Source organism: Polyodon spathula, chromosome 3, assembly GCF_017654505.1.
Source record: "Polyodon spathula isolate WHYD16114869_AA chromosome 3, ASM1765450v1, whole genome shotgun sequence".
Lineage (NCBI taxonomy): Eukaryota > Metazoa > Chordata > Actinopteri > Acipenseriformes > Polyodontidae > Polyodon > Polyodon spathula.
The window spans coordinates 46,087,478-46,099,985 of record NC_054536.1 but is presented as its reverse complement, the minus strand read 5'-3'; the positions used below and the strand labels follow the sequence as shown (position 1 = coordinate 46,099,985).

Sequence of the window (12,508 nt, the reverse complement as noted above, 5' to 3'; positions counted from 1 at the left end):
TGACAATGTTTTTTATATATATATATATATATATAATATATATAATATATTATATATATATATATATATATATATATATAATATATGATATATATATTTTTCGCGATCCTTCTTTTATATTAGCTGAGAGCTTCTCTGTTCGTCGTTCCCACCTTAACACTTTTGAACACTTTTATGACTAGGGCCCCTTCCTGGGTCTCTCACGACGGACGGAAGTACGTTGTCTGTCCGCTGTCTCCCCTGAAACTCCTATTTTTGAGTCTTGGATCGCATTTTTTCTTAATGTATAAATTTTGCTTTTGTTTTAATAAAGTTTAAATTTTTACTCTGTCTTTTTCACTTATATAAATAGAGGATTCAAAACTGATTCAGTCCAGGTTAAGGAGGAGTCTGTCCGACTTTCTTTTTACCGTGGACAACTGGTGACACTGACACAGGTAGTGGATAGAAGCCCAGAGACAGACTGCAGTTCAAAAAAAAAAAATACTTTTATTATAAACAAACACAAAATAAAAGGGCACAAGGGCCAAAACAAAGGTATTTAAGCACAAATAGAAAGACACAGAACAAGACTTACAAAAATAAAGGTTTCCAGGCTGGGCGATGCCTTCACTGGATCAGAAAATACAAAAAAAAAAAACACAAAACAGCAAACCAAAAAAACAGCAAGCACAAACACCAGCTTGCTTCCTCAGCTCCCTCCTCTCCCTAATGGGAAGCTGAGGCCTCCTTTTATGTCAGGTGGCTGGGTGCTGATTGATTAATCGTTAATTATGTTAATCAACTAATCAACCCCAGCCACCTGAACACAATAAACCCAGGCAGGTAGGGGAATTTAGCTCCATAACTGCCAATTTATAAAGGGCAGAGCTCTGCTCTGCCACAGGCACTGACCGTTATGCGACAGTCGTGTTTATCTCCTGGGGACAGTTCATGTCTGTCGCATACAGGGCTCTTAAAGGAATAGCTTTGATATAATTTGACTATAAGAGATATGTCCTATTCAGTAATGTTTACATTTCGTACTTGAAAGGGAACCACATGTACAATACATATACATACAATTCAATACAATTGTCAATTTTTCCAGTCCCAATTGTGTTGAAATTGTTAGAATTTCTCTAGAATAAGATTTTTCTAGTAGGATTACCACTTCTTACCAAAATGCATTGAGAATTTTAGATGAAGATAAAGATACTGATATTAATAATCTAAACACCAGACATTTACAGGAACCATGTTTACTTTTATGTGATACCTCCCCCCCATTCATTCATTAGGCCACATTACATGAGCGTTTGACTTTTCTCGAGACATCTGTTTCTTGTGAAATAAACATGGACATTGTGCCTTTTTGTGTTTACATGTAAAACCCCTCATTTCCCTTTGGAACGCCTACTTTTCCCTGAACACTATGCAAACAAAGGAGAAGGGGGTCAAATTTAAATTAGCCATGCTGGCGGCCCACTTAAATTCTCATGCTGTTAACTGTGAAAGTCCCCAAAATACAGAGCAAAGTTTCACGAGAAAGAATTCACGGGTCATAGCGCTTGAAGTAAATGGTTATTAAAGATCTGATTTGCTGATGGATAGCACCTGCTTTTTTAATACCTTGTTTTAGTGTTGTTGCACACACTGCTTTTCACACATCAGGAGGTGGGGGTTGACCTTTATTAATAATAAACTGGGCCAAATCTGAGTGGTCGTTGAACAGGCATTTGGACTGTTGCAAGGGAGGGGGCAGATACTACTGAAGCATACTGAAGTGAACCATGTGCTTGTTCCCCAAATTACTACAGCCTGCTGTATCCTGCACAATCTGTGCCAGGACCATAAATTCGAACCTTTCGACCAGGAGACAGAATCAAAATTGTATGCTAAATGGCAGGGACCATATGAAGTGATTCGGGCTATAGGGAAGGTGAATTATGAAATTAGATAGCCTGATCATCGTAATGAATGTGAAAATTTTCCATGAAAATTTATTAAAGCCCCGGCAAGCAAGATATGTCTTATTTATAGCCACAGGCAATTAGAGGATGATTTAGGCCCCTGTCCAGACTCCTAGCACAAAAATAATTTCAATAGGGGAACAATTGGTTCCAGATCAGCAACGGGAACTGTGTAAGCTTACTGAGGATTTCAGCTATGTTTTTTCTGACGTGCTTGGCAGGACTAACTTAGTTGAATATGACATTATCTCTCCCACAGGTGTCACAGTATGAGGACCTTACCTATCCTGGAAAGTCGATGAAGTGGCGTTCACAAAGAGTTATGGGAAATGCTCAAACTTGGGGTGATTGAGCCTTCCAGGATGAGTGTTGCAGTCCAGTTGTCATAGTGGCCAAAAAATATGGCACCAATCACTTCTATGTGGACTTCCAGAAGGTAAACACTATTGTCAAGTTCGATGCATACCCTATGCCTCGGGTCAATGAACTTCTAGATAGACTGGGAAAGTCGAAGTCTAACTCGACTCTGGACCTGACAAAGAGACACTGGCAGATCCCCTTAACCTGCAGTTCTAGAGCAAAAACAACATTTTCAACACCAGAAGGTCTGTTTCACTTTAAAACCATGCCGTTTGGACTACATGGTGCACCCGCTGCCTTCCAGAGTCTGATGAACCAGGTTTTACGCCCATATCATGAATATGCAGCAGTGTTTATTGACGATGTGGTGATTTACAGCTCCACCTGGCGAGAGCATTTGGCTAGGATTACAGCCTGTCTCTAAGAGCAGCCTGGCTGACGGCTAACTTGAGAAAATGTGCGTTTGTCAAGACAGAGACTTAATATTTGGGATTTTTAATGGGAAATGGAAGGGTGAGGCCTGTGGCTTTGGTCGATGCTCGGTTATTACTGCCGCTTTATCCCCGAGTATGACACAGTTGTTAACCCTTTAGTCGACCTCACTAAATTCAATTAAATGGTCAGCTGAGTGTCAGGGGGCGTTTGATACTATTAAGCGTAAACCTTGCCAGGCCCCCACTCTTATCACACCTGATTTCACCAAAAGATTCATCCTCTACACCGAAGTGTCAGAGGTGGGCTTGAATGCTGTCTTGTCCCAAAAGGTAGATGGAGTAGAACACTTGATACTGTATCTGAGCAAAAAGATGCTACTTCGGGAGCGCAACTACTCCATAGTTGAAAAGGAGTGTTTGGCTACTAAATGGCCTAATCACTCTTTACAATAATACCTGCTGGGACATTTATTTGATCTTGTGACAGACTACAACCCACTCAAGTGGTTAAGCACAATGAAGGCTAGCAATGCCTGGATAACTTTGTGATATCTGGCATTACAACCCTTCATGTACCACATGGTACACTGTGAAGGGAAAGACCATCCAAATGTGAATAATTTTCCCGGGTGGGGGGAGTAATTGGAAAGATAGATTCAGTCAAGTGTTCCTTCAGCTCCACTCTGAATGGTGGGATATGTGACAGAAATACAATGAATCTTGGTCTTAAATCTTCCTCCCGACCTGTAAGGGTGCTAAGCAGCGAGAATAGAGATCTTTGGACAGGCTGGCCTGACATTTCTTTCCCAAGGTCGGGAAGTCGGTCATTCTGGAAGAAGGCGAGACTTGTTAGGTAGCTTCACTTGTTTACCAAGGGTTCATGTGTGACAGCATAAAAGGGGACAGAGAATCGTAATCTGTTCCTTCATTTGGTTTTGTATTCTGAAACTAAAAGGACTGTGAGAGACCCCAGTGAAACTTAAATTAAATCGTGAGTGTTTTGTTTGTTTTCATGTTGTTAATAATTGTCATGTTCGTAAACCACCAGGCAGCTAACATGTATCCGGAGCTGTCGCTTTTGGCCAGCACAAAGCTAGAACAACACTGCACTAGTCACAAAATAAAACTGTTATCACCCACCACAAGTACTACTGCACGCACCCAGGACTGGTGACCGTGTTGGTATTATTGTGGGATGGATAATTTGTGCTTATTGTTGGACTGCAACCCGTTATTGTTTTCTTTCGTGCACTACACATTGTTGTGTATTGCCAGGGTTTATTATTTGGTCACCAGACCTGGATAAAAACACCTTTTCCAAACCGGATTACAGTCTTTGTCTGTTTCATTCCTGCACTGTATCACCTCTGCACCTGTATCCACTCAGCTACCTTGTCACAGTGACATATTCCCTGAATATGATAATAAATGAACTTTACATTAGAAATATAACTGGATTATTAATGAAACTGTGTGTCTTGAGAAATAGAGCAAACTGCTGTGTCTTGAGAAGAGGGCCTCTTACTTGCAGATATACTGATCTATGTGACCTACTGTGACGAGTTGAATTATGTACAGATAATTCAAACACATGCAACAACAATTGTTTTGATGCAAGGAAGCCATAAACTAGTGATGTCCCAGTCAAAAAGGACATTAAAACATCAAAGGACTGAGTTTAAAAAAAGGCAAGATACACAAATGATCTCATGAAAGTGGCTATTTAGCAAAGTGAAAAGACTATAAATATCCAAGTGTGGCTGAGTGTCCCGCCCCTTTGTTTATTATTATTATTATTATTATTATTATTATTATTATTATTATTATTATATTATTATTATTATTATAATTTGTATGTATTGTTTGGCCAGACGAGCGAGATGCCGTCCGCCAGGTTATTGTTTTTATTTTTAAATACCTTGTGAGGATGCATGACTGATCAACTACTGATATTTAACTAGCTGACAGTCACACATCCTTATTTAATCTCGTGCAGACTGTGGCCGAGGGGTAATAAGTTAATTAATTAATAGCTAGTTAACCCTTCGGCCAGAATATAAAAGCCTAAAGCTGTCTGCGCTCAGGGTTGTGTGTGTCAGAGGGGAGACGTAAGTCTATAGAAGAGAGTAGATGATTGCTAGATGGGCTGGCTGAAAACCAGCACAATACTTATTTACTATTTGTTTGTTTATTTGTTTGGCCAACGCACCTTTTTGTTTGTGTCTTGTTTTTGGTTAAACTGTTTATTTTTGTAAAATAAATATACTGAGCGCCACAGCTCAGTTTTCATCCGCCATTACGTGTTTTGGTTTCTATGTTCTTCCGGATCTGACGTCGCCACTGACGTCATCCTGGTCACCTATGGTGTCTGAAGAGGAATAAACCCAGCCTCCAAGTCAGACCAGGCAAGGACAACGCATCAGCAGCAGCGCAGGGCCAGTCGCAGGTCCTGCGCTGTCTCTACCATGCTGGAAATCTGCCTCACCTGCCTGAAAGGTGAGGAATGGTGCTTTGCTGTTGGTGAGGTTGGGCACATAGATCCAGACCAACCCCTTCCATTGCCAGAGACAGAGGACCCTGAATGCCCTATGCCTCAGTAGGGGGAGCCTGTGTATCCAGCGCCCAGAAGGGTGGAGCATGTGCATCCAGCGCCCGAGGGGGAGCTGTTCCCACCTCCACCACCATCCTCCGAGGCAGACTGGTCCACTCTCTTCTGAGGGGATTTGGGACTGGCTGACGGATCCTGACAGGGATATTGAGGAGGCCCTCCTGGCTGTGATGAACCTTCTTTGGGCCCGAGATAGGGAGCGCTGGGAGACCTAGAAACAACAACACCACCCATCATCCCTCCCAGACATTGTAGCCATGGTACTCAAGTACCTGGCTGTGGATTTGGGAAGGGCCTCGCTACTGTTTCCAGCACTAGAGGGAGAGGAGCTATTGCTACCATCTCCAGTGCAAGAGGGGGAAGCCCCGCTATCTCCAGCATCAGAGGGAGAGGAGCCATTTCTTCCGTAACCACCAGCAGAGGGAGAATGCCTGCTGGTTTTGCCTCCACAGTCTGAGGGGCAGGAGCTCGAATGTCCACAGCCCAAGAGGGAGGACGGTGAGTGTCTGCAGCCCAAGAAAGGGAAGCCCCCATGTCCACAGCCCAGGATGAGAACAGCGGAGGAAAAGTGCCTGCTGTTCCCACCTCCACCAGCAGAAGGTGAATGCCTGCTGGTTCCACCTCCACCACTGTGGGAGGATTACATGTTGTTCCCACCACCACCAGCAGAGGGAGAATGCCTGCTGGTTCCACCACCACCAGCAGAGGCAGAATGCCTGCTGGTTACTCCACCAGCAGCAGCGGGAGAATACTTGCTGGTTTCACCACCACCCTCGCGAGGAGAGGAGTAGGAGCTGCCTCTGCCTCCATTCCTACCATGCAGTGAATAAAACCAGGAGCTGCTGCCACAGACACAGCACTACAAGCACCACTTTCCCAGAATTAAAGCGAGAGCCACACCAGTCCCCTGCAAGTGAGGGAGAGCCGCACCATTCTCCTGCAATAGAGGGAGAGCTGCACCAGTCCTCTGCAACAGGGGGAGACTACACGCTGCTCCCACCTCCACCGCCTCTGCCACTGCCAGAAGCAGAAAAGCAGGAGCTGCCTCTGCCTCCGCCACCACCAACAGCAGAAGGTGAATTCCTGCCGTCGCCTCCCGAGGGTCCGCTGCTGCTGCTGCCATCACCTCCGGAGTGTCTGCTGCTGCTGTTGCCTCCTGAGGGTCCGCTGCTGCTACCGTTGCCTGGAGTCGTTGGCTCTGCTTCACCTGGGGTTGCTGTCAGCCCTGTGTTTCTGCAGGAAATACTGTGGCGGGAGCCCAACAAGGGGGAGCTGCCAGCTATGAAGAAGGGGGGTTTGGTTAGTAGACCACCTCCCCCCTCAGCACTTTTGCTGCAGGGAATTTGGTGGCCGGAGCCCCTCAAGGGGGAGTTTCCTGGCTATGTAGAAGGGGGGAAAGGTCAGGAGACCACCTTCCCCTACATTACTTTCTCTGCAGGGAATTTGGTGGCCAGAGCCCCACAAAGAGGAGCTGCCAGCTACAGAGAAGTGGGAGAAGGTCAGGAGACCACCCCCACAGACAGCCAGGCAGCGGCCAGGACTGCCTTGGCCGGAGGATCCGGCCTGTGTACAGTCAGTCTGGCCACTACAGCTGTTGGGGTGGGTGGAAGACCTGCCACCATGGTCTCCACCTTTGGCCTGTTGCTACCACTGTTCCTGGGCCGGGACTAAAAACCAGGACTTTGGGGACTAAGGGGGGGACGTGGCCTTTTAAGGCCATGTGTGCTGCGCACAAGGGGGGGCATGTGTGTCCCGCCCCTTTGTTTGTTATTCTTTATTGTAGTATTATTATATATTGTTTGGCCGGACGAGCGAGACGGCGTATACCATGTTATTGTTTTTATTTTTAAATACCTTGTGAGGATGCGTGACTGATCAGCTACTAATTTATTTAACTAGCTGACAGTCGACCAGCATATAAAAGCCTAAAGCTGTCTGCGCTCAGGGTTGTGTGTGTCAGAGAAGAGACGCAAGTCTATAGAAGAGAGTAGACAATTGCTAGGTGGGCTGGCTGAAAACCAGCACGATACTTTGTGTCTTGTTTTTGGTTAAACTCTTTATTTTTGTTAAATAAATATACTGAGCACCACAGCTTAGTTTTCATCCGCCATTACGTGTTTTGGTTCTGTGTTCTTCTGGGTCTGATGTCACCACTACAGTCATCCTGGTCACACCAAGCAAAATTAAACATGTTGCTCTCCACATCGAATGCCAAACAAGGTGCTGTCACTCTGCTAATCAAAGCTGCAACTCTGGGACTAAAAATGGACTCAAGAAGAGGAAGCAAGCTGCAAGCGAGTCACCACAAGCAATGAGACTGAGGCCAGGCTGGAGGACGGCCGTAAAACTCACAATGACTGTTATCAGACAAACCATTTTCGGTCTGCTGTATAGCTAAAATAGAGTATAATTGCAGTTGCATTTTCCTTTCATGGAACTAAATTAATCATAACACATTCACATAGAAGTGTTAATTATTTAGTTTGCACACTTTGCGTGTGAAATAAGTTTTAGTGAAACTTGATGAAGTAACTATAGGTAATCTACCTCATATTGTTGTATGAAAAATTTCTTTAAAAGTAAACTTGCCATATACTTTCAATTGCTTGCTAGCCTGCATGAGTGCAGTCAGAGTTTTGAATTGTGTTTTGTGCTTACAGACTAAGATTTACTTTCTGACTTTTCTGATTTCTGTTTATTATTTGGGTACTTAATAAAATACTACTGTTGATTAAGCATTCCTGGTGTCTGCACGTGAATGTGTGTTCACAGTAAATCTTCGATCTTTGCAACACGTCAAATACTGCAAACAAAACATTAATTTCCCCTTTGCTATCTTTGGACCGTGGTAACTTCCATATTCCCATTTGATTTTTACTGCAGCTTTAGGAAAGGACTTGAAAAAGCTAATAAACATTTTCACGAGAAACTCATGTTTATATGTGTAAGTTGGCATTGATTTTACGGGCATTTCCTGGAATCTCACAAGAAATTGAAACTTTCACAGTAAAATACTGAGTGTTTTTTGGGACATTTTCACAAGCTTTCCCTGCCAAGTTTCATGCGCATTCAGGTGAAACAAACAACATGTAAACAGGCATATTGAAGCACAGCAACTATCAATCAACCAGTTCCTTTATTTAATCAGATAAAAATCCTTTTACAAAGGATGGAAATCAAACTTTACAGGAAATGTACAAGTGGCATGCAGCACACACAAGAAAGGGGGCAGGAATGTATTTTTACCATCATTGCAGGGATTTGATCAATGCTCTATTTCATGCAGGGCTTGTTACCATTCAGAGATGTTTATAGAAACAGTGGATCAGATTTAAATTTCCTGAGCTTGACACACTTGTACCCTGAGTGAATCCAATGAATGGCTGCATAAGCAGTATGTGTAGAATGGCAACAGACATCTTGAAGCCAGATGTACAGAGCTATGTGTCAGAGTCCCTTTCAATTTATGTAGAGCTAAGTTTACCCAAGCTGATACTTAATTTTGATTAATTCAGCAAAGAAAAAGCAGTTTTTAAACATCTGAAGAAAAATCAGCCAAGCACATCAGTCTTCTGCTATTTCAACTGATTATTTCAACTGGCTAAAATGTTCAAATGTAAATACCTCTGGGTAGAAGCAGATATCTGGAATTGAAGCAGATGCATTGAAAGTCTGGTTTCTAAAGGTGGGTGATTTGTCAAAATCACACCATAGCTGTAAACAAAAAAGAAAAGAAAAAAACAATATTAAGATGTGAGCACGAGAAAAGGCATTCCTTTGAAACATTTTGCATATGTTTTTAGCACAAACCTCAAATTTATTAACCTCTTTGTGGGTTTACTTTCTTTGCATTTTTATGAATAAGTGGTTCAATAAAATGTCCCCTTTGTAAAACGTTAGAAGGATTTATATAGTTAAAGAGCAGTGGTAATGACTCTCCATGATAACAATCTACATATTGTTAAAATATGCAGTTCACTTAGTTGTTAAATTGTTAGGTGAATGATACATACTACCACATCTATAAAAATCCAATTTAGTTACTTTCACATATTTAGTGAACTATATAAAATAAGGTTTTAAAAGGTGTCCTGGCCATTTGACTAGATGTGTTATTTATTTGATATAGCACACAAATGAAAAAGGTGGACAATAATTAGAGCTGCTTAACAAAGTGTTGTTTAATGCAAAAAAAAAAAAAAAAAAAAAATTCCCACCACGGCTTTGAGGAAATCATTTCTAAGGGTTGGTTAAAGGTTAACAGAAATATTGTGTTGATCGCCTCATGTTGATGACAGGAGTAACATTTTCATCATTGCATAAAACACATGAATATAACTGGCCATCACATGAGGGAAAAAACATACACATACTGGAAGGGCATGATGTGTTCCCAAGCCGAAAGTGCAAAGCCAAGCTGTTTAACATCTCTTACTGTCATCAATACTAACATGGTAGTGGTTGTACACAATAAACAGAAAATAACTGTAGTATTTTCTGGTATACTACCGGCACCTTGCAAAGGACCATATGGACAGCTGGAAATAATTAATCAAAACGCATGGCTGAAGACGTGATGCACACAGGAAGGTTTCACCTATCTTGATCACTGGACCACATTCTACAACGAAAACTATCTGTATAGATGGGACGGACTGCAATTAAATAACAAGGGAACCAGTTTACTTGGAGTAAAGATCCTCAAGCAGGTTCAGAAGCATTTAAACTAGAAAGGAAGGGGGGAGAAATCAACAAAAAAACAGAAGGGAGACCGCATCAAAACAAGAACAACAACTCAGGTAAGATAGCCATTAAATGTATTTATCTAAATGCTAGAAGTATCAGAAACAAAATTCTAGAACTTGAAGCTACTGCACTAACAAGTAACTATGATGTGATAGATGTTACAGAAACTTGGTTGTCTGAGAGTGATGGGGACCAATATAATATTTGTGGGTATACACTTTATAGGAAAGACAGGCAGGACAGAAGAGGAGGAGGGGTGGCACTATACATAAGAAACAGTCTTGAAGCCCAGGTGTTAAACCTGGACAAAGAAAATAAAGCCAAATCAATATGGGTCAGAATAACGGACAAAAATTCAAAGGGCATAATAATAGGAGCATGCTATAGACCGCCAGATTCAGACGGTGAGCAAAATAATCTGTTATACAATGACATTAGAAATGCGTGTAGCAAAGGAGAAGCCATACTAATAGGGGATTTCAACTTCCCCCAAATAAAATGGGAAAACCTGGTGGGTAGCACGAAGGATGAAATTGAAATGGTGGAAATGACAAATGACTGCTTCCTAACACAATTTGTCAAGGCACAGACTATAGGGGAGGCATGCCTTGATTTAGTCTTTTCCAATAACGAAGACAGAGTAACTAAAACAGAGGTCAGAGAACCATTGGCAAACTCAGACCACAACATGGTCTCATTTGAAGTGTTTTTTAAAACCCCAAAAGTAATGACTAAAGCTAAGGTTTACAATTTTAGAAAAGCAAACTATGAAGGTATGAAACAGAGACTAACAGAAGTAGAAAACACCCACAGAAGAAGGATGGATGTTCTTCAAAAATATAGTACAGCAAGAGAACATTCAAAGAGGAGATTAAATGTTTAAGAGATACAAATGGCAAAATCGTAGATGAAGAAAAAAAATAGCAAATATATTAAATGATTAACTTTCACAAGTTTTTACAAAGGAAGATACTGACAACATGCCCCACATGTCATCCAGTTCCTATCCACTTTTAAATAACTTTAGCATAACTGAGGCAGAAGTGTTAAAGGGACTAGGAGCTCTTAAAATAAACAAATTCCCTGGGCCGGATGAGATCCTCCCAGTAGTACTCAAAGAAATGAAAGAAGTAATTTACAAAACGCTAACCAAGATCATGCAGCAGTCTCTTGACACAGGGGTGGTACAGACAGACCGGAAAATTGCAAATGTAATACCGATCCACAAAAAGGGAAACAAAACTGAACCAGGTAACTACAGACCAGTAAGCCTGACTTCTGTTATATGCAAACTTATGGAAACTATAATAAGATCCAAAATGGAAAATTACCTATATGGTAACAGGGTTCTGGGAGACAGTCAACATAGTTTTAGGAAAGGGAGATCTCGTCTAACTAACTTGCTTGATTTTTTTGAGGATGCAACATCAATAATGGATAATTGCAAAGCATATGACATGGTTTATTTAGATTTCCAGAAAGCTTTTGACAAAGTCCCGCACAAAAGATTAATTCTCAAACTGAATACAGTTGGGATTCAAGGAAACACATGTACATGGATTAGGGAGTGGTTAACATGTAGAAAACAGAAAGTACTGATTAGAGGAAAAACCTCAGAATGGAGTGTGGTAACCCGTGGTGTACCACAGGGATCAATATTAGGTCCTCTGCTATTCCTAATCTACATTAATGATTTAGATTCTGGTATAGTAAGCAAACTTGTTAAATTTGCAGACGACACAAAAGTAGGAGGAGTGGCAAACACTGTTGTAGCAGCAAAGGTCATTCAAAATGATCTAGACAAGATTCAGAACTGGGCAGACACATGGAAAATGACATTTAATAGAGAAAAGTGTAAGGTACTGCACGCAGGAAATAAAAATGTACATTATAAATATCATATGGGAGATACTGAAATTGGAGAAGGAATCTATGAAAAAGACCTAGGAGTTTTTGTTGACTCAGAAATGTTTTCATCTAGACAATGTGGGGAAGCTATAAATAAGGCTAACAAGATGCTTGGATACATTGTGAAAAGTGTTGAATTTAAATCAAGGGAAGTAATGTTAAAACTGTACAATGCACTAGTAAGACCTCATCTTGAATATTGTGTGCAGTTCTGGTCACCTCACTATAAAAAAGATATTGCTGCTCTAGAAAGAGTGCAAAGAAGAGCGACCAGAATTATTCCGGGCTTAAAATGCATGTCATATGCAGACAGGCTAAAAGAATTGAATCTGTTCAGTCTTGAACAAAGAAGACTATGTGGCGACCTAATTCAAACATTCAAAATTCTAAAAGGTATTGACAGTGTTGACCCAAGGGACTTTTTCAGCCTGAAAAAAGAAACAAGGACCAGGGGTCACAAATGGAGATTAGACAAAGGGGCATTCAGAACAGAAAATAGG

General features: G+C 41.5%; 1 protein-coding gene across 1 annotated transcript in view; it reads right to left on the bottom strand.

Moving 5' to 3' along the window:
- The window catches only part of adcy8 (adenylate cyclase 8 (brain)), a 190,424-nt gene that overhangs the window by 79,694 nt on the left and 98,222 nt on the right, over positions 1 to 12,508 (bottom strand). Inside the window, exon 9 of the mRNA XM_041241855.1 lies at positions 8,979 to 9,068. Within this exon, the coding sequence (XP_041097789.1) occupies positions 8,979 to 9,068 (90 nt within the window). The remainder of the gene's footprint in view (positions 1 to 8,978; positions 9,069 to 12,508) is intronic.